Here is a 20536-nt window from a genome sequence, read left to right as displayed (position 1 = left end):
GTTAAAAAGTAAGCTAAAAGTACTGAGGAATGTTTAAAAAAAAAGGGATTGTATGTTTTAAAAAACCATATTTATTAAAAATGAATAATTGTGAAATGAATGAAAGTTACCCGAAGATACAATGAAAGAAAACAGAAAAAACCCGAGAGAAAAAAGATAGCATATGACAACAAAAACATGATAAATAATGGAAAAATAACAAAAAATCTAGAAAATGATAACATTATGATCTCATTGGGAGGTAGTTGGAGCAGACTCCTCTTTCTTTGCACCTGAAAATTATTTATGGTTTGAGATTTGTCACAGGTAGATAATATGTTATACCACAACAAAAATTACATGACTGTGTAGATCACAAATAAAACTACATTTTTGTAGCTGACAACGTTTTGATAACTCCGCCAACTTTTTAGATACAAGTGTCTGAAAAGACGGATAGCGAGAGAGCGTGTCACGCCGCCTCCAGGTAGCCATCTTTAAAGGCGCATATCTCCAACGTGGGCGGAGCTCTCAAGAAGTTGTCAACTGCAAAAATGTCGCGCTGGAATTGATTTATAAGTCAATGTAACAATGACAAAGATTAATTATTTAGAAAAAAAGTTATGGGCTTTTAAAACATGAATACCCCCATTAGAAATTCTGAACGTTAAAAACAAAAAAAAACTGACCCGCACTTGGTGCCCTTTCCTGTCATTTTGGCTTCTTGGGTGGCCTCAAGCAGCAACTTTTTTCCGAAATATGATATCGTGATCTCCTCTCCAACTTCGATGTCCTTCAGGGCGTACACACCGATGCGGGGAACGACGGGGCCGGCTTCACTCTCCCGGCTGTACGCCTCCATAAAAGTGGCGCTCGGTGAGCAGGCATGAGCCATGAACCGGGAGATGTTTCTGAAAATTAAAACAATTAATCTACACTATGTAATTGCTTAGACTGACCCAATATTCGCCGAGCAAATAGCTAGCTCCTTATCGAAAACAGTCAAGGCGGCATCATAACTCTCATCTCGCTTTTTGCCCTTCTGGTTCTCCTTGGCCACTTTTATATCTCCAACATATTCGCAAACAAAATCTCCTTCTTTGATCTTCTCCGCCGCTCGCATACCGAATCCTCTCAATTCATCCTCATAGTACACTACTACAACCTTCTGCTGTCCTCTTTGCAGGGCTCGGCAGGGACACTTTTTTGAGCAGCCACAGGCGTCCGAGCATTCGATCACTATTCGTTCTTGCTCGAAATTGTAGCCGCTCAAATTCAATCGGCCATCAATGTTGTAGGAGTAGACTTTCCATTGAGATCTTTTGAAGAGAACCTCACGCTGAAAATCAACTTTTTGATGAAACCGTATTAAAATACAAATATAAACTCACGATGAAGCCACACTTGCACTCCTTCGAGTTCTCACAAGATGGATTCGATTTTCCAATTATTGCGGGATGATCTTTTTTCAGCTTTGCGTACGTCGTGTTGAGAGGATTATTTTCGCAGATGGATTTTACTTTTTCATTGGCCACATTTGAGGTTATGTACTGAAAAATTGAACTATGTATTCGCAACGTCTGTGATAAGGAGATTGTCAGTCTGACAAGAAAAGTCTCTGGAGACGCAGCTTTCAGACGATCTATAAGTTTGGTAATAGGTACTTTCGACTACGTGTAGTCCATTTCTGCAGTCGAAACCTGCTAAATGTGTCTGCGAGCCGAGTTATAAGCTCTGAAACTTTTTTTGCATGGAATTCCAAATCGGCGGCATATGCGCCACCGCATGTGTTGTTTCCCAGCGGTTTATCAGTGCTCGTACGTTAGAAAAATGAGAACATCTTTGAAAAAAAAAGGAAAAAAGGTTCTGTTAAAATAAGGTGCTCACCTCTGGGCTTTTATACCAAGCATAGAGTCGGAGCTTACCATTACAAATATTAAAAGAAGAAAGATGATGATTCAGCCAGACGGTGAACCATCAAAGAGCGGAAAGATGAAAGAGGCAAGGCAAAGAAATTGTAACTATGACTCTTACACCGAAGAAAAAGATACAATTCTGTAGAAATTGTATACGTATACTATTTGCCGATTTGGAATTCCGTGTGAAAAAGCTGAGCCATATGAAAAGTTTGAAAGCTCATAACTCGGCTCGCACAGACATTTAGCCGGTTTTGATGGCAGAAATGAACTCCCGAAAGTCCAATCTACCTATTACCAACTTTATAGATTGTTTGAAATTCGCGTCTCCAAAGTCTTCCCTTGTGAAGAAAACTGGAACATTTGAAGACAAAACTAACCTTGAAGCATGGTGGCTTCACCATCTTTTCCCTCAAGCACATGTAAAAGAAGGCGGCCATGTCCTTGTCCAGGTGCATCAAGGAATGAAAATATGTTAAATCCTGGTAGAGCCAGAATAGGTGTGCTGGACTCGCACGAAGCTCTGAACTGGGTATCATTTCTCTGTTGACCGACTTTTGGATTTCGATGTTTCCTCTTTCCATTTCCTTTATTCTCTTCAAGAAATTGTTTCGGATTGTGAAATTGTCGATCACTTCTTGACTTGTTTCCCTGAACTCTTTGATGTGCACGTTGTCAATCGTGTCACATGCCCAGCCAACATACAAAACTTGGACAAGTTGGGAATTTTTTCGGTGCTGAAAGTATAATTTGATTGTTCAGAACTTTTCAAATTATTTAATTAATTAATTACCTCGAAACAAGTCTGAACACTCCATTGCGTGTCTTCATCCTTGTCAAATCGTTCCATGTCTGCAGAAGAAAACTTTCTAGACGGTATTCCAGGGTACTTCAGATAGGAACTTCGCTGCCATGATCCATGATATCTTCCTTTTCTGGCTTCATCCACATATTGGTCATCCTCGACGTCTTGACCATCCTCGACGTCTTGACGTTCAACATCGTCTGTTGAGGGATTTTGATCAGCATTTGAGGAAGTTCCAGTGTCAACTCTGAAAACGTCTTGATCTTCCACCTCGTCTGTTGGGACAGTTGGATCAGCACTCGTGGAAGCCATCTCATCTCTGGAAAAATAAGAAATTTTCAGATATCCATACAGTACCGCTCAAAACGTTATCAACTATGGATGATTTCAGTTGAAATTTACCAAATTTAAAAAGATGTTATGGTATCACTGATTATTCCACCAAGCAAAACTTTTAATGGATCATATAGAGCAAAGTTAGAGGTCCATTTCTGTAGTTGACAACTTTTTTGTTCGGGTAATTCATCCTTCAAACCGTCCCATTTCAGTGCACAACACAGTGATTTTTTTGCTGTCCCCTTAAAACGACTATAAATCTCTAGGGAGGGCTTGTACGAAAAAGTTGTCAACTACAAAAATGGAGCACTATCTTTGTTCTAGATGATCCATTGAAAATTTAATTTGGTGGAACGATCAGTAATACCGTAACACCCTCTCAAGTTGGACAGTTTTAACTAAAATATATCATTCAATACAGTATTTTATTACTACAGACTGATTGTGTTTATGATGCATCGAACCGGAATTTTTTTTCAAATCCATAAACTAAAGACTCACTGATCATCTACTCTAATAACTTCCGGTGCATCATGGTCGGAATAATCCATATCACCAGTAGAGGAAATGATTTGTTTCTTGAAATCTCCGCGTTTTTTCCAATGTACGTGTTCCTTCAAGTTTCTTTTTCTTTTCCGATTGATTTCAGCTAGATTGGAGAGTAAGCCAGATTGATTACCGTCTCTGCAAAATATCAGTTTTAAGATTATTGCCTTATCAACTTTTTGCTCACTCTTTGTCCGATTCTTCTCCGTCAGTTTTATAAACATGATTCTTTAGTTTTCTCCAACCGTCTTGAGTTCTGAAAAAAACGAATTTGACTTTTCTATACTCCTGTACACTTAAAACTCACTCATTATCCGGCTCTTCCACATCTGACTCTTCTCCACGGGCATCTTTGACCTTCTCGAATAGGATTACTTTAACATTGAAACGAGACAAGTCCAATGTTCTTCTGTGTGTCCTTTCAGCCATGTTATCATTGACTCGTGTCCATTTCCTGTTATGTTCCACCCATGTTTTATAATGGCCTTGATTTTTGGGCTGTTTCTTTTTCGGCAGCTCTTCGATCTCAGAGTTGTCTAGATTTTCAGAATTTTCAGGAACGGTTTTGGACTCCACGTTTTCACCATTTCGTTGTGAAATGTGCGCCACAAATGCCACAATCTTCCACTGAGACCCAAACATCGAGACAATCGAGTTGGTGGTCAGATCTTGAATTCTTCCATTATTCGAGTGTATCAACATCACATGATAATCTCCAATGGGGCTGATCTGTTTTGTGTTGCTTAGTCGCCCTCCACATCTCGCCCCTCTACAGTTCTTCTCGGCATCAGAGGTGTAAGTGCATGAGAACGCATCGGCGAACGTCGGCATTAGCTGGGAGGCTTCATCGTAATGAATGAACAGATCGGAAATGCACTCGTATGTTGGCGCCTCTGGTTGCTGTGTCATGCATCTGTCGCATTTGTGGACGACCTGCTGGAGAAATTGGATGGGTTCCATGGTGACATCCTTGGTCAGCATCTATAAAATATGAACATTACAAATTAAAAAGTAAATTCCAATTTGCCTCACCTCCATCAGAATTGGGAACACTTCCGTGATATCCTGCTGGAACTTATGGAAACTGGCCGGCAGGAGTTCTCGCAGTCTTTTTGCTGATCTTGTTTGCCGCGAGAGAATGTCTCTGAGTCTGTCGGCCACTTCAGATGTGCCGGGGGCCGGGAGGCAGTTCTGGAGTCCTCGGCAACGATTGAGGATGTTCAACATCCCGTTCATGAAGCAGTCGCTTCCGGAGTTCTCCAGCAATAGGAAGCTTGGGAATTTGATCTTGATTACCACTACTTCATTCGAGCAACCTTCACCCATCTCGTCAACCTCCATCTCGTCAATTACAATATTGGTATCTTCGCTTCGCTCGTTGCTTCCACTTGGCGGAAAGTCGTCGATATCAAGAGCATCATTGTTCCCATCATCAATTGGATTTTCAAACTCCGGATCCGATAACATATCGGATTGGTTGGCGTCTGTTGGAACTTGTTCAACATCATATTGGAGTTGGTTGTCCACAAGGGTGACTTTGTCTGTAAAAGGTCAGCTACTGTTAATGTGCTTTAAAAGAAGCTACAGTTCTTGGTTGTAAACTTTGGCCGTTTTCAGGAGAAAGTGATCAACTTTGACAGTGTTTCATGGTAGTACTGATTCATTTCCATCAAGTAGATTTGTAATGAATCATATAGATTGAACGTAGTGCTTCATTTTTGTAGTTGACAACTTTTTTGTAGAAGCACTCCCTAGCAAGTTACGTATCGACAAAGTAATTTCTTTCTCAAATCGACCTATTTCATTGTATAATAGTGCGATTTTTTAACTGACATTTTAAAATGACCATAACTCTCTAGGGAGTGTCCGTATAAAAAAGTTGCCAACTACAAAAATGAAGCTTTACTTTTGATCTCTATAATTTATCAAGACTATACTTGATGGGACAATTACTATTACAATAGCTTACTGTCAAAGTTGGGCAATTTCAACAAAAAACGGCGAAAGTTTACACCCTTTTAACCGGTACTGTATGTATACAACTCACCTCCAAAGCACTCCTTTAATGTTTTTTGAAATGCTGGTCGCCTCAGTGTTCTGAAATTTTCATATTTCCTTCTGAATTAAAAAAAAAAACGCCACTTACGATGTTATATCATACTTGGGAATCGATCGGAAAGATTTGTGAGCATCATAATAATGCTCTCGAATTTGCCGCCGATGCCTCTCCGTGTGGTTGCACAGTATGCATTTGAAGAGTTTCGATTTTGAGTGCCCACAAATATGTTCCACCACGCAGTTGCTGGAATAAGTCGGCACATCTTTTTGGCAGCTCTGTAAAAAATGAGATTTTTAGAGAATTTTAATTTAAAAATGATAAATATTTATGTACCTCAATTTGGCATTTTAGGGTGCAGTGCGCCTTTTTCAATCCTGTCGATGACTTCTGAAAAATCTTGATAGGTAAATACCGTCTAAAATAATTCTAGATTGAAGAAAACATACCTTCTTCATTGATTTTTTTGGCTTTGTCCACATTGACATACGATCCCTCTTCCCGCGTTGGATGGTGGAATTCATCTTCTGACACGGAGTAATGAAGCCTATGGAATTCTGAAAATGGAGAGAATATGGAGAAAGAGAAAATGAAAAGAAAAGGAATTTTAGTTCTCGTTTGCATTAAACTGAACCCAAACATCAAGTTTCCAGCAAGTTATGACAATTTCAGTGTGGTGGCCTAGAAAACCAAATCTGGCCTAGAAATCCGGAACTCATCCCTTATACATTTTGAAAGAAAGATATTCAGATTAAGCAAGTCTAGAGGTTTCAGAAAAGTATAATCATGCCCTACTTTGGTCATAACTGAGGTTTTGAAGGTGGGGACTAGATTTGGGTTTCTAGGCCACCAACTTTAAATTGCCATAACTCGGTTGTAAATCAATATTTTTGAAATTTAAAAAATATTTCGTTTAGGTAACATGTTTTCTGAAAAACTCGAAAATCTTAGCTTTTTCAAACAGTTTTTGTGTGTCTACAGATTAAAAGCTCAAAAATACGGTTTTTCGGTGCTATAACTTTTAGGAAAATATATTTTTCAAATCTTGGTGATCTTTTTTGTATAAACACAAAAAAACTTACTGAATTGCTATTTTACTGTTGCGAGAGTTTCCAATCGGAACAGATTTGACGATAGTGTAGTTGGCAATTGGGAAATTGCTGAAAATTTAAGAAATGATTGAACAATGCTCAACTCAGGAACTAAGAAGCTTGAGTATTAAAGAAGTTCAAAAATGAAAAAATAAATGTAGAATGATTAAAAGATGGAAGAACATATAGTAAATAAGACCCATATATAGATCCCAATAACTAAAATTGTCTTTCGAGGTACCTTTGGAAAAAGAAACACAGATTTCAAACGTTTGAGTAACTTTACTGCAAATGGAAGATAAAATATACTCAAAACTATGCCGGGAATCTTCAAGAAGATGCTGAGAAAAAAAAACAAAAACGTAAGCCCAATGCGGGGCTCGAACCCGCGACAACCAGATTAAGAGTCTGGTGCTCTACCGACTGAGCTAACCGGGCGGCGATTCAACATAGTAGCGAGGCTATAGATAATACTGGGGGAAAATGAAAAAGAGAGAAAGAGGCAACGGGGATGCAGGCAGCAGTAGAAAATGAAGAGAGAGGAGAGAGAAGAGGGGGTGCAAACGTCTTTTATGAAGAAAACTAATTAAAAATGGGTTCTAATCTATCAGAAAACATTTTTGCCATAGAGCCCAGTTATTTCCGCACATTTTGAAATAAAAATTATGAGATTATCACGTGAAATAGCAAAGTTACAGAATTTTAAACGGTTTTCGATGTAAAATTCACACAAGGATGATCATATTCAGGTTTTTCTTGGACCAATTGAAACAAAATTTATATTTTTCGAATCAGGAGATTGAGTATTATAAAATGAGTGTAGTTTGGATAATGTTTGATTAAAAAATTACAACATTTTCGTAAATGGATTGAAACGTCAAAGAAAAAAATTCATGCAATAAAATACTGATTTGGATAAAATAATAGCGGAATAAGAAGTAATAAAAGGAAAAATAATCAAAAGAAGGCAATCGGAAAAAGTTAAATGAGAAAATTTCGTAAATTTAGAAAAAAAATTCAAAACGGTCGAAAAGAATAGATAAGGTAAAAAAATGAATAGAAAAGGATAAAATATTTATATATAAATATTATATCATATAGTTTCCTTACTTTTAGCTCATTTAAAGGTACATATATAGCAAGTTTTTTTCCAAATCGTATAATTTGCGAAAGAAATAGAAAAAAGGAAGAGACGCAGTGTGAGAGAGAAAAGATGCAAACGCTATGGAATCGGTGGTAGCTGGAGGGGAGACGGACATATTTTGTTTGTCCTTGCCAGAGGAAAGAGGGAATGGTGTAGCTGGGGGAATAGGAGAGGTCAGTAAGACACTTTTTTATGCTAAGAAGTTGTTATTCCAGCATGTTTCAGAAGATTTCCAGTAAAAAATAGAGTGGAAAGGAAGACAGAAGGCGGAAGTGACAAAATTTGAAATTTTCAAAACGGAATTTCGGAAAACCAAAGTTAGAAATCAGAAAATGGAAGTTTGAAAACTTGTAATTTGGTTTGGGAGTCCAGGGATACAAAAACAAAAAAACAACAAAATTGAGGAGTTTTGTGAATATATAGAAAAGATACTATCACTTCTTTCCGAAGAAAACTTTTCTGCGTCTTTCAATAAACACTCTCTCTCCTATTTTTTACACTTTCACTCTCTTTTCCGAGCGAACAGAAACGCAACAGATGGGTAATACGTAGTGGACGAAGAGATGGGTGTCAAGTGATGAGATAGGGATGAGAGGGAGGGAGAGAAGAGAGGGGGGAAGACAGCTGGTCCGGATTCAAATGTTTATACAGATATTTCCATGAATATTTAGTAAGAAAACGATATGTAAGGAAAAGCTGATTTGAACGAAATCGAACAAGTTACTAATTGTAAGCTTGGAAGCTTATAATTTCATAGATTTCTTTAAAAAAGTGATAATTTGAAGTGACACGTAATATAAAGAATTCGGATCATGCCGGGTAGCGCTTCCGAACCATGATAGTTTTGAACAGGTTGAACAAACTGGCCGAAGCGTTTTCAATCATCGCTTGGAAGTTTATAATAGAACGAAACGTAGAAAAATATACAATCGAAAGGAGTATTGTGTTTCAGGACGATCTCATGAACGGATATTCAGAAAATCGGAAGTTAGAAGTAGTTTTTTTACAGATGCAACATTCAAAATATTCTCAAAACTCAGTAAAAATCCGACCACCCATTTGTTCCTGTAGATAGTTTTTTCCAATACTTTTTTATTTCTACTTATCCAAAACTCCGCAGTTTTATAGTGACGGAAAGCCGGAAGTCGGAAGTCAGGAGTAGGAATATTATACAACTACCATCAAAAGTTTTCTTAAAAGTTCAAACTAGAAGAAAATGCAGAAAAGTAGATGTTTCCTCATTTTTGTTAAGTTTACAGAATGACTACAAAATATATCCTTTTTTCCAAATTTTGTTTGAAATTTCCGATTTCGAAACATCTCGAAGCAGAATCTGGAATTCTGATTCGCTAAAAAGATGCGCCTTGATGAGGAGAGTTCAAACGTGCATTTATTTTTGTAATTAGGTCACGTAGAAATTAGTTATGACCTATTATATAAAAAGTCACAATTCTGGAATAGTGGCTTCACCGAAGTTCTACATTCTCGAAACCCATTGGAAGAGAAGAAACAAAAGGAGAAAAGGCACGTGGAATCTGGACGACCCAAGCCACGTCAAAGGCTGATGTGAAATTGAACTTTCCTTAACTAATCAGTTCTAAGTTCTAAGTTTTGCTTTTGGCAACAAATAAACGCTCTTTGACTTGTAAGTTTTAGTTGTGTTCTTCGTTCTCAAAGTCTGTTTCTGTCCTATGCGATAGAAATAGATAACTTGGGGGCCGAACCAAATTAGTTGTATTAGCAGAAGTCAGACGCTGGTGAAGGTGATAAGACCTGATCCGAGCTCCTTTGCTATTAGAACTATTTCTCAAATCGAATTCGTTTTGAGAGAAAAAAAAACCTCTCGTTGACTAAATATCAGCGAACGTACTGTTCCTGTCTCGGAGATCGAAGATCGAAGAGTCGGACAAATAAAAACGGCGAGACCGTGCGGAGATACTTTGGTGTGATATTGGTGAGACGGTGGTGAGAAACGGTGATGTCGTCCAGTACGGAGAGAACTAAAAAGAGAAGCTCGAGTGTAACTTCTTCCGAGAAGTCATGGGCTGTCCAAATGATCGAGGTGAGACTGAAGGAGAGACGCAAGTTGGTGAAGGGATTCACTGACTTTTTGGAGTCTTCGGGTCGTATGGAGAGTGATATGTATGAGGCACTCAAGGCGGCGTGCAAAGGCACTGAGAGACAGTCAGAAGTTCTTGTAGAGCCGGTGAAAAAGTACTGTCATGAGTTGCGAGAACGATTTGAAGAGCTTGGCGGAGAGAGATGGCCGCTAGAGATTATTGGAGTAATGAGGGAAAATGGAGTGGAAACGGTAGAAGAGTTGCGTGAACTCTGTGAGAAAGGTGTAGAAATGGTGCCACGTGGCATCGTGGAGAATGCCAAAAAGGCCCGGGATGAGTTGGCATTGTTACAAGGTGCTTGGAATGAAGAGAGAGAGACGTTGTTTAGAGAATTGAACAAGTTGAAAGATGAGAAGAGATTGGCTGAGGAGCCTGTCTCGAAGTACAAAAAGACGCTAAAGGAGGAGCGTGAGGCAAGTAGCGAGTTGAGAGGACTGCTCAGAAAGCAGGAAAGTGAGCCGAAGAAGGCTGGACAGGCCCGTGATACTAAGGAAGTTCCGGTGCCCTCGAGGTTGGAGGTGGTCAGAAAGTGGTCCCCAAGGGATTCGGATGACGAATTCTCGATGCATGGCAGGCGTGGAGAATTCTCGGATAGTGAAAGAAGTTGGGGTGAAGATTGGAAGAGTGGCAGAAGTTCCAGGTATAGCGCGAGGAACGAGGTTATGATGGGAATGGTGGCATCTATGGGGAGAATGATGAAGGCGTCGGCGTTGCCAGAGCCAAAAACGTTTGACGGTACTGGGGACTTCAAGGAGTTCAAGAGAGCGTTCTTGCTGAAGTACCAGCAGGTTACAGATGAGGATGATGAGCTAGTAGCCATATTGGAGGAGAGATACTTGAAGGGGGCAGCGAAGTCGTTGTTCAAGTCACTGGGAGATAGCATGAGAGGCCGATTGCTGAGTTGTTTGTGGAGTTTGAGAGAAAACTCCGGAAGAGACAGGGGGATGCGAAGGCTGAGGCCTTGCATGAATTCGATCGCCTTCAGAGGGCTCCGGGACAGAAGTTGTGGGAGTACCTGGTGGAGGTAGAGAAGTGGTCGAAAAAAGCGTATCCCGAGGTCGAGAAAGCGACGTTGTCGCAGATGAGAACGACAAAGTTGATGAGAGCTACGGAGGATGATGACATGCTGCAGTCGGTGCTGGTAGCTAAACGGTTGGAGTTGCCACTGGCGGCGCAGTATGACCAGTTGAAGGATATTGTACTCCAGAGGGAGAATGAGAAACTGCGGAAGCAGAAAGAGAGAATGGGGAGATTGGGAGATCAGGGAAACAGTGATGGTCGTCGGTCGCCTGAAGGTAGTAACGATGGTGACCGGAAAACTGTAGGGGAGAGAAGAGATAGTGGAGCGAAAATGAAATGCTTCACTTGTGGAGGAATTGGACATGGTTCCTGGCAATGTGTATCGAAAAGAGTCGATAAAGTGCAGATCCAGGAGGGGACTGTCAAGAATGCTGGGGTGGAAACTGTGGAAATGGTGGAGATGTTGGGACAACGGAGACGGGTTGTCATTGATAGTGGGGCGGTGATATCGACTAGTGCTTATGAGAGGTTGAAGGCGGGGTGTCGTGACTGGGAAAAGGAAGTTGAAGTGTTCGGAAAGCCGACATTCACAGTTTTGAATGCGTCAAACTCTAAGATGAGAGTCAGGGGGCAGATCAAAATTCCCATGGTGGTCAGAGGGCGGAAAGTGAGAGTAGTTTTCCAGTTGGTTGAGAATTGGGTGGAGAAGATACTGATAGGAACTAATGCTTTTGAGAGCATTGGCGTTGAGCTGAAATGGAAAGATCCATATGGTTTGGTGAATGCCGAAGAGAACTCGGCAGAAGAACAGTTCATTGGAGGTGAGAAGAAACTGGAGAGACCAGGAGGGAAACTTCGGAAGGTTCCGACGGAGGTATCAGAGATACAGTGCAAGAGCGTGGCCGTGCGTGGAGAGAGGGGGAGAAGTGCAAGCACGGGTGACGTGGGAGAGATGTTCAAGTCGGAAGGGGAGAAGGAAAGAAAGAAGGTGAAGATTCGGGCGAGTGTTGCGGTCATCGGACCTAGATTGGAGGCGAGGGGGCCAGGTGTTCTCGAGTATCGTAATAAGACGATGACGGGGTGGACTCAGAAGTTCGATTGGGGAGAAGTGAAGGAGGCAGTGGTGCTTGTTGAGTACACTGATAAGGAGGATGAGAACAGCAAGAGAGTTGAGTTCGTAAAATCAGTTGCGAAGGAAGTGGAGAAAGTCTGGATGATGCCGAGAAGTCTACAATGTGAATTCGGGGACGTCGACAATATGGCCAAACAGTGGAAAGAATGGTTGAAGACATCAGCGAACGTGGAAGTTGTGGATCCGTTGATGCCCGTCGGAAATCACAAGACACCGTTGATCTTGGCATCGGAAGTCGCTGGATGGTCTACAGAAGTACTTGCACAATGCGTTGCCGAGCCATTCAGTCAGATGTCAGTGGGAGAAGAACGCAGATAGAAGACCACAATCTGGATTGAAGAAAGACCTCGGAAAAGGATGGCCGATCGCCGAGAGGAGGGGGAAGTGGCTTCGCCGAAGTTCTACATTCTCGAAACCCATTGGAAGAGAAGAAACAAAAGGAGAAAAGGCACGTGGAATCTGGACGACCCAAGCCACGTCAAAGGCTGATGTGAAATTGAACTTTCCTTAACTAATCAGTTCTAAGTTTTGCATTTGGCAACAAATAAACGCTCTTTGACTTGTAAGTTTTAGTTGTGTTCTTAGTTCTTAAAGTCTGTTTCTGTCCTAAGTGATAGAAATAGATAACTGTCATCTATCATGAGCTTCGAGAGCCCGGCTCTCAAAATTAGGGTATTTATATGAATTTCATTACAAAGTGATAATTTGAAGTGACACGTAATATAAAGAATTCGGATCATGACGCGTAACGCTTCCGAACTATGATAGATTCAAACAGGTTGAACAAAATGGCCGAATCGTTCGTTTTCAGTCATCTATCATGAGCTTCGAGAGCCCGGCTCTCAAAATTAGGGTATTTATATGAATTCCATTACAAAGTGATAATTTGAAGTGACACGTAATATAAAGAATTCGGATCATGACGCGTAACGCTTCCGAACTATGATAGATTTAAACAGGTTGAACAAAATGGCCGAATCGTTCGTTTTCAGTCATCTATCATGAGCTTCGAGAGCCCGGCTCTCAAAATTAATTTCACAAAAAATACCCTGTTTTTAGGAATTTTCTTCATAATTTTATGGATTTTTAATTAAAAAATGTCCTGTTTTTTGGAATTTTCTTCATAATTTTATGGATTTTTATCTAAAAAATGTCCTGTTTTTAGGAATTTTCTTCATAATTTTATAGATTTCTAACCCGGGAGGATTCAAACCCGCGTCTACTGAAGTAACCTTCAGCCCGGATAAGTATAGACTATTACAGCGCCATGCTCGATCAGTCTAACCGGAACCGACACAGATAAGAATGGTGGGGGAAGTTAATTTCACAAAAAATACCCTGTTTTTAGAAATTTTAATCATAATTTTATGGATTTTTAATTAAAAAATGTCCTGTTTTTTGGAATTTTCTTCATAATTTTATGGATTTTTATCTAAAAAATGTCCTGTTTTTTGGAATTTTCTTCATAATTTTATAGATTTCTAACCCGGGAGGATTCAAACCCGCGTCTACTGAAGTCACCTTCAGCCCGGATAAGTATAGACTATCTCGGCTACTTTCCGCTACAGTTGTGCAGCACTAACGCAGCAGTTATTCGTAGAGTTTACTCCTGCTGCGTCAGAGGCGCGCAAGTGTTGCATGAATGCTGCACAGTTGTTGCATCAGTGCTGCCGGGGTGCTGCATGCGCGCATGACTTCTCGTTTCTAATCAGTATAGTTAATTTGTGAACAGAATAACAGAAATAACAATTAATATTTATTTTAAGAATATAAAATTTGAAGAAATAAAAGCAAAAACAAAAAACTTAGAAACGTCATTGAAATTCCATGTTGACCGACAGTCGGTGAAGTTTCCAAGTTCCTTATATCTGTAGACGTCCGGTGCCCCAAGCTCATCGACTTTAGAACTGAAAAAGAATATTTCAATGAAATTCGGTTGGGAAACAACTCACATTTTTATATCATCTCTTACTGAAAACGCATCAAAAGTCCAAGTTTTTTATCGAATAGGCGAATTATGTCGATCAGCTGCTCTCTCTGAATCGTTTCTGCCATCCAGAGACATTCTTCTTCTGAAAAATAATATTTTCAAAAAATAGAGTAAAAATAAGTCGGAAAAATGATAAAACTTGTCAAATAGACAATAAATAATCATTGGAAAAAATGGAAAAATGCAGCCAAACTCCAATTTGCATTGGAGCAAATATACAGTTGCTGCGCGACTGCTGTGAGATTGTTGCACAACTGGTGCATGCCCCAAAAACAAGGGAACCATCAGTCGCAACGACGTGAAAGCTGTGTAACTGTTGCATATGTTCTGATTTTTCCTAATTGCTGTGGAACTGTTGCAATCTTGTCGCGTAACTGTTGCAAAAGCTGTAAATGCTGCGTAACTGTTGCAGGAAGTAGCCGAGATTACAGCGCCATGCTCGATCAGTCTAACCGGAACCGACACAGATAAGAATGGTGGGGGAAGTTAATTTCACAAAAAATACCCTGTTTTTAGAAATTTTAATCATAATTTTATGGATTTTTAATTAAAAAATGTCCTGTTTTTAGGAATTTTCTTCATAATTTTATAGATTTCTAACCCGGGAGGATTCAAACCCGCGTCTACTGAAGTAACCTTCAGCCCGGATAAGTATAGACTATTACAGCGCCATGCTCGATCAGTCTAACCGGAACCGACACAGATAAGAATGGTGGGGGAAGTTAATTTCACAAAAAATACCCTGTTTTTAGAAATTTTAATCATAATTTTATGGATTTTTAATTAAAAAATGTCCTGTTTTTAGGAATTTTCTTCATAATTTTATAGATTTCTAACCCGGGAGGATTCAAACCCGCGTCTACTGAAGTCACCTTCAGCCCGGATAAGTATAGACTATTACAGCGCCATGCTCGATCAGTCTAACCGGAACCGACACAGATAAGAATGGTGGGGGAAGTTAATTTCACAAAAAATACCCTGTTTTTAGAAATTTTAATCATAATTTTATGGATTTTTAATTAAAAAATGTCCTGTTTTTAGGAATTTTCTTCATAATTTTAAGGATTTTTAATTAAAAAATGTCCTGTTTTTAGGAATTTTCTTCATAATTTTATAGATTTCTAACCCGGGAGGATTCAAACCCGCGTCTACTGAAGTAACCTTCAGCCCGGATAAGTATAGACTATTACAGCGCCATGCTCGATCAGTCTAACCGGAACCGACACAGATAAGAATGGTGGGGGAAGTTAATTTCACAAAAAATACCCTGTTTTTAGAAATTTTAATCATAATTTTATGGATTTTTAATTAAAAAATGACCTGTTTTTTGGAATTTTCTTCATAATTTTATAGATTTCTAACCCGGGAGGATTCAAACCCGCGTCTACTGAAGTAACCTTCAGCCCGGATAAGTATAGACTATTACAGCGCCATGCTCGATCAGTCTAACCGGAACCGACACAGATAAGAATGGTGGGGGAAGTTAATTTCACAAAAAATACCCTGTTTTTAGAAATTTTAATCATAATTTTATGGATTTTTAATTAAAAAATGTCCTGTTTTTAGGAATTTTCTTCATAATTTTATAGATTTTTAATTAAAAAATGTCCTGTTTTTAGGAATTTTCTTCATAATTTTATGGATTTTTAATTAAAAAATGTCCTGTTTTTAGGAATTTTCTTCATAATTTTATGGATTTTTAATTAAAAAATGTCCTGTTTTTAGGAATTTTCTTCATAATTTTATAGATTTCTAACCCGGGAGGATTCAAACCCGCGTCTACTGAAGTAACCTTCAGCCCGGATAAGTATAGACTATTCCAGCGCCATGCTCGATCAGTCTAACCGGAACCGACACAGATAAGAATGGTGGGGGAAGTTAATTTCACAAAAAATACCCTGTTTTTAGAAATTTTAATCATAATTTTATGGATTTTTAATTAAAAAATGACCTGTTTTTAGGAATTTTCTTCATAATTTTATAGATTTCTAACCCGGGAGGATTCAAACCCGCGTCTACTGAAGTAACCTTCAGCCCGGATAAGTATAGACTATTCCAGCGCCATGCTCGATCAGTCTAACCGGAACCGACACAGATAAGAATGGTGGGGGAAGTTAATTTCACAAAAAATACCCTGTTTTTAGGAATTTTCTTCATAATTTTATGGATTTGTAATTAAAAAATGTCCTGTTTTTAGGAATTTTCTTCATAATTTTATAGATTTCTAACCCGGGAGGATTCAAACCCGCGTCTACTGAAGTAACCTTCAGCCCGGATAAGTATAGACTATTCCAGCGCCATGCTCGATCAGTCTAACCGGAACCGACACAGATAAGAATGGTGGGGGAAGTTAATTTCACAAAAAATACCCTGTTTTTAGGAATTTTCTTCATAATTTTATGGATTTGTAATTAAAAAATGTCCTGTTTTTAGGAATTTTCTTCATAATTTTATAGATTTCTAACCCGGGAGGATTCAAACCCGCGTCTACTGAAGTCACCTTCAGCCCGGATAAGTATAGACTATTACAGCGCCATGCTCGATCAGTCTAACCGGAACCGACACAGATAAGAATGGTGGGGGAAGTTAATTTCACAAAAAATACCCTGTTTTTAGAAATTTTAATCATAATTTTATGGATTTTTAATTAAAAAATGACCTGTTTTTTGGAATTTTCTTCATAATTTTATAGATTTCTAACCCGGGAGGATTCAAACCCGCGTCTACTGAAGTAACCTTCAGCCCGGATAAGTATAGACTATTACAGCGCCATGCTCGATCAGTCTAACCGGAACCGACACAGATAAGAATGGTGGGGGAAGTTAATTTCACAAAAAATACCCTGTTTTTAGGAATTTTCTTCATAATTTTATGGATTTGTAATTAAAAAATGTCCTGTTTTTAGGAATTTTCTTCATAATTTTATAGATTTCTAACCCGGGAGGATTCAAACCCGCGTCTACTGAAGTCACCTTCAGCCCGGATAAGTATAGACTATTACAGCGCCATGCTCGATCAGTCTAACCGGAACCGACACAGATAAGAATGGTGGGGGAAGTTAATTTCACAAAAATACCCTGTTTTTAGAAATTTTAATCATAATTTTATGGATTTTTAATTAAAAAATGACCTGTTTTTTGGAATTTTCTTCATAATTTTATAGATTTCTAACCCGGGAGGATTCAAACCCGCGTCTACTGAAGTAACCTTCAGCCCGGATAAGTATAGACTATTACAGCGCCATGCTCGATCAGTCTAACCGGAACCGACACAGATAAGAATGGTGGGGGAAGTTAATTTCACAAAAAATACCCTGTTTTTAGGAATTTTCTTCATAATTTTATGGATTTGTAATTAAAAAATGTCCTGTTTTTAGGAATTTTCTTCATAATTTTATAGATTTCTAACCCGGGAGGATTCAAACCCGCGTCTACTGAAGTCACCTTCAGCCCGGATAAGTATAGACTATTACAGCGCCATGCTCGATCAGTCTAACCGGAACCGACACAGATAAGAATGGTGGGGGAAGTTAATTTCACAAAAAATACCCTGTTTTTAGAAATTTTAATCATAATTTTATGGATTTTTAATTAAAAAATGACCTGTTTTTTGGAATTTTCTTCATAATTTTATGGATTTTTAATTAAAAAATGTCCTGTTTTTAGGAATTTTCTTCATAATTTTATAGATTTCTAACCCGGGAGGATTCAAACCCGCGTCTACTGAAGTAACCTTCAGCCCGGATAAGTATAGACTATTACAGCGCCATGCTCGATCAGTCTAACCGGAACCGACACAGATAAGAATGGTGGGGGAAGTTAATTTCACAAAAAATACCCTGTTTTTAGAAATTTTAATCATAATTTTATGGATTTTTAATTAAAAAATGACCTGTTTTTTGGAATTTTCTTCATAATTTTATGGATTTGTAATTAAAAAATGTCCTGTTTTTAGGAATTTTCTTCATAATTTTATAGATTTCTAACCCGGGAGGATTCAAACCCGCGTCTACTGAAGTAACCTTCAGCCCGGATAAGTATAGACTATTACAGCGCCATGCTCGATCAGTCTAACCGGAACCGACACAGATAAGAATGGTGGGGGAAGTTAATTTCACAAAAAATACCCTGTTTTTAGAAATTTTAATCATAATTTTATGGATTTTTAATTAAAAAATGACCTGTTTTTTGGAATTTTCTTCATAATTTTATGGATTTTTAATTAAAAAATGTCCTGTTTTTAGGAATTTTCTTCATAATTTTATAGATTTCTAACCCGGGAGGATTCAAACCCGCGTCTACTGAAGTCACCTTCAGCCCGGATAAGTATAGACTATTACAGCGCCATGCTCGATCAGTCTAACCGGAACCGACACAGATAAGAATGGTGGGGGAAGTTAATTTCACAAAAAATACCCTGTTTTTAGAAATTTTAATCATAATTTTATGGATTTTTAATTAAAAAATGACCTGTTTTTTGGAATTTTCTTCATAATTTTATGGATTTGTAATTAAAAAATGTCCTGTTTTTAGGAATTTTCTTCATAATTTTATAGATTTCTAACCCGGGAGGATTCAAACCCGCGTCTACTGAAGTAACCTTCAGCCCGGATAAGTATAGACTATTACAGCGCCATGCTCGATCAGTCTAACCGGAACCGACACAGATAAGAATGGTGGGGGAAGTTAATTTCACAAAAATACCCTGTTTTTAGAAATTTTAATCATAATTTTATGGATTTTTAATTAAAAAATGTCCTGTTTTTTGGAATTTTCTTCATAATTTTATGGATTTTTATCTAAAAAATGTCCTGTTTTTTGGAATTTTCTTCATAATTTTATAGATTTCTAACCCGGGAGGATTCAAACCCGCGTCTACTGAAGTCACCTTCAGCCCGGATAAGTATAGACTATCTCGGCTACTTTCCGCTACAGTTGTGCAGCACTAACGCAGCAGTTATTCGTAGAGTTTACTCCTGCTGCGTCAGAGGCGCGCAAGTGTTGCATGAATGCTGCACAGTTGTTGCATCAGTGCTGCCGGGGTGCTGCATGCGCGCATGACTTCTCGTTTCTAATCAGTATAGTTAATTTGTGAACAGAATAACAGAAATAACAATTAATATTTATTTTAAGAATATAAAATTTGAAGAAATAAAAGCAAAAACAAAAAACTTAGAAACGTCATTGAAATTCCATGTTGACCGACAGTCGGTGAAGTTTCCAAGTTCCTTATATCTGTAGACGTCCGGTGCCCCAAGCTCATCGACTTTAGAACTGAAAAAGAATATTTCAATGAAATTCGGTTGGGAAACAACTCACATTTTTATATCATCTCTTACTGAAAACGCATCAAAAGTCCAAGTTTTTTATCGAATAGGCGAATTATGTCGATCAGCTGCTCTCTCTGAATCGTTTCTGCCATCCAGAGACATTCTTCTTCTGAAAAATAATATTTTCAAAAAATAGAGTAAAAATAAGTCGGAAAAATGATAAAACTTGTCAAATAGACAATAAATAATCATTGGAAAAAATGGAAAAATGCAGCCAAACTCCAATTTGCATTGGAGCAAATATACAGTTGCTGCGCGACTGCTGTGAGATTGTTGCACAACTGGTGCATGCCCCAAAAACAAGGGAACCATCAGTCGCAACGACGTGAAAGCTGTGTAACTGTTGCATATGTTCTGATTTTTCCTAATTGCTGTGGAACTGTTGCAATCTTGTCGCGTAACTGTTGCAAAAGCTGTAAATGCTGCGTAACTGTTGCAGGAAGTAGCCGAGATTACAGCGCCATGCTCGATCAGTCTAACCGGAACCGACACAGATAAGAATGGTGGGGGAAGTTAATTTCACAAAAAATACCCTGTTTTTAGAAATTTTAATCATAATTTTATGGATTTTTAATTAAAAAATGTCCTGTTTTTAGGAATTTTCTTCATAATTTTATAGATTTCTAACCCGGGAGGATTCAAACCCGCGTCTACTGAAGTAACCTTCAGCCCGGATAAGTATAGACTATTACAGCGCCATGCTCGATCAGTCTAACCGGAACCGACACAGATAAGAATGGTGGGGGAAGTTAATTTCACAAAAAATACCCTGTTTTTAGAAATTTTAATCATAATTTTATGGATTTTTAATTAAAAAATGTCCTGTTTTTAGGAATTTTCTTCATAATTTTATAGATTTCTAACCCGGGAGGATTCAAACCCGCGTCTACTGAAGTCACCTTCAGCCCGGATAAGTATAGACTATTACAGCGCCATGCTCGATCAGTCTAACCGGAACCGACACAGATAAGAATGGTGGGGGAAGTTAATTTCACAAAAAATACCCTGTTTTTAGAAATTTTAATCATAATTTTATGGATTTTTAATTAAAAAATGTCCTGTTTTTAGGAAT

The 20536-nt window shown here is 38.5% G+C and overlaps 1 protein-coding gene across 1 annotated transcript; it reads right to left on the bottom strand.

The window, feature by feature from the left end:
- Positions 1-223: 223 nt before the first annotated feature.
- On the bottom strand, positions 224-6162 carry GCK72_007537 (uncharacterized protein; the record flags this gene model as incomplete). The annotated part of the gene is made up of 14 exons (XM_053726282.1): positions 224-272; positions 669-890; positions 939-1318; positions 1371-1529; positions 2276-2632; positions 2689-3019; positions 3538-3720; positions 3770-3838; positions 3890-4563; positions 4615-5123; positions 5630-5679; positions 5729-5916; positions 5975-6028; positions 6088-6162. The coding sequence occupies 14 exons, from the start codon at positions 6160-6162 to the stop codon at positions 224-226; spliced, it is 3300 nt and encodes a 1099-aa protein (XP_053590476.1).
- Between the last annotated feature and the right edge of the window lie 14374 nt (positions 6163-20536).

Source organism: Caenorhabditis remanei, chromosome II, assembly GCF_010183535.1.
Source record: "Caenorhabditis remanei strain PX506 chromosome II, whole genome shotgun sequence".
Lineage (NCBI taxonomy): Eukaryota > Metazoa > Nematoda > Chromadorea > Rhabditida > Rhabditidae > Caenorhabditis > Caenorhabditis remanei.
Note: the sequence above shows the minus strand (reverse complement) of the source record. Positions and strands in the feature narration are given on the sequence as shown.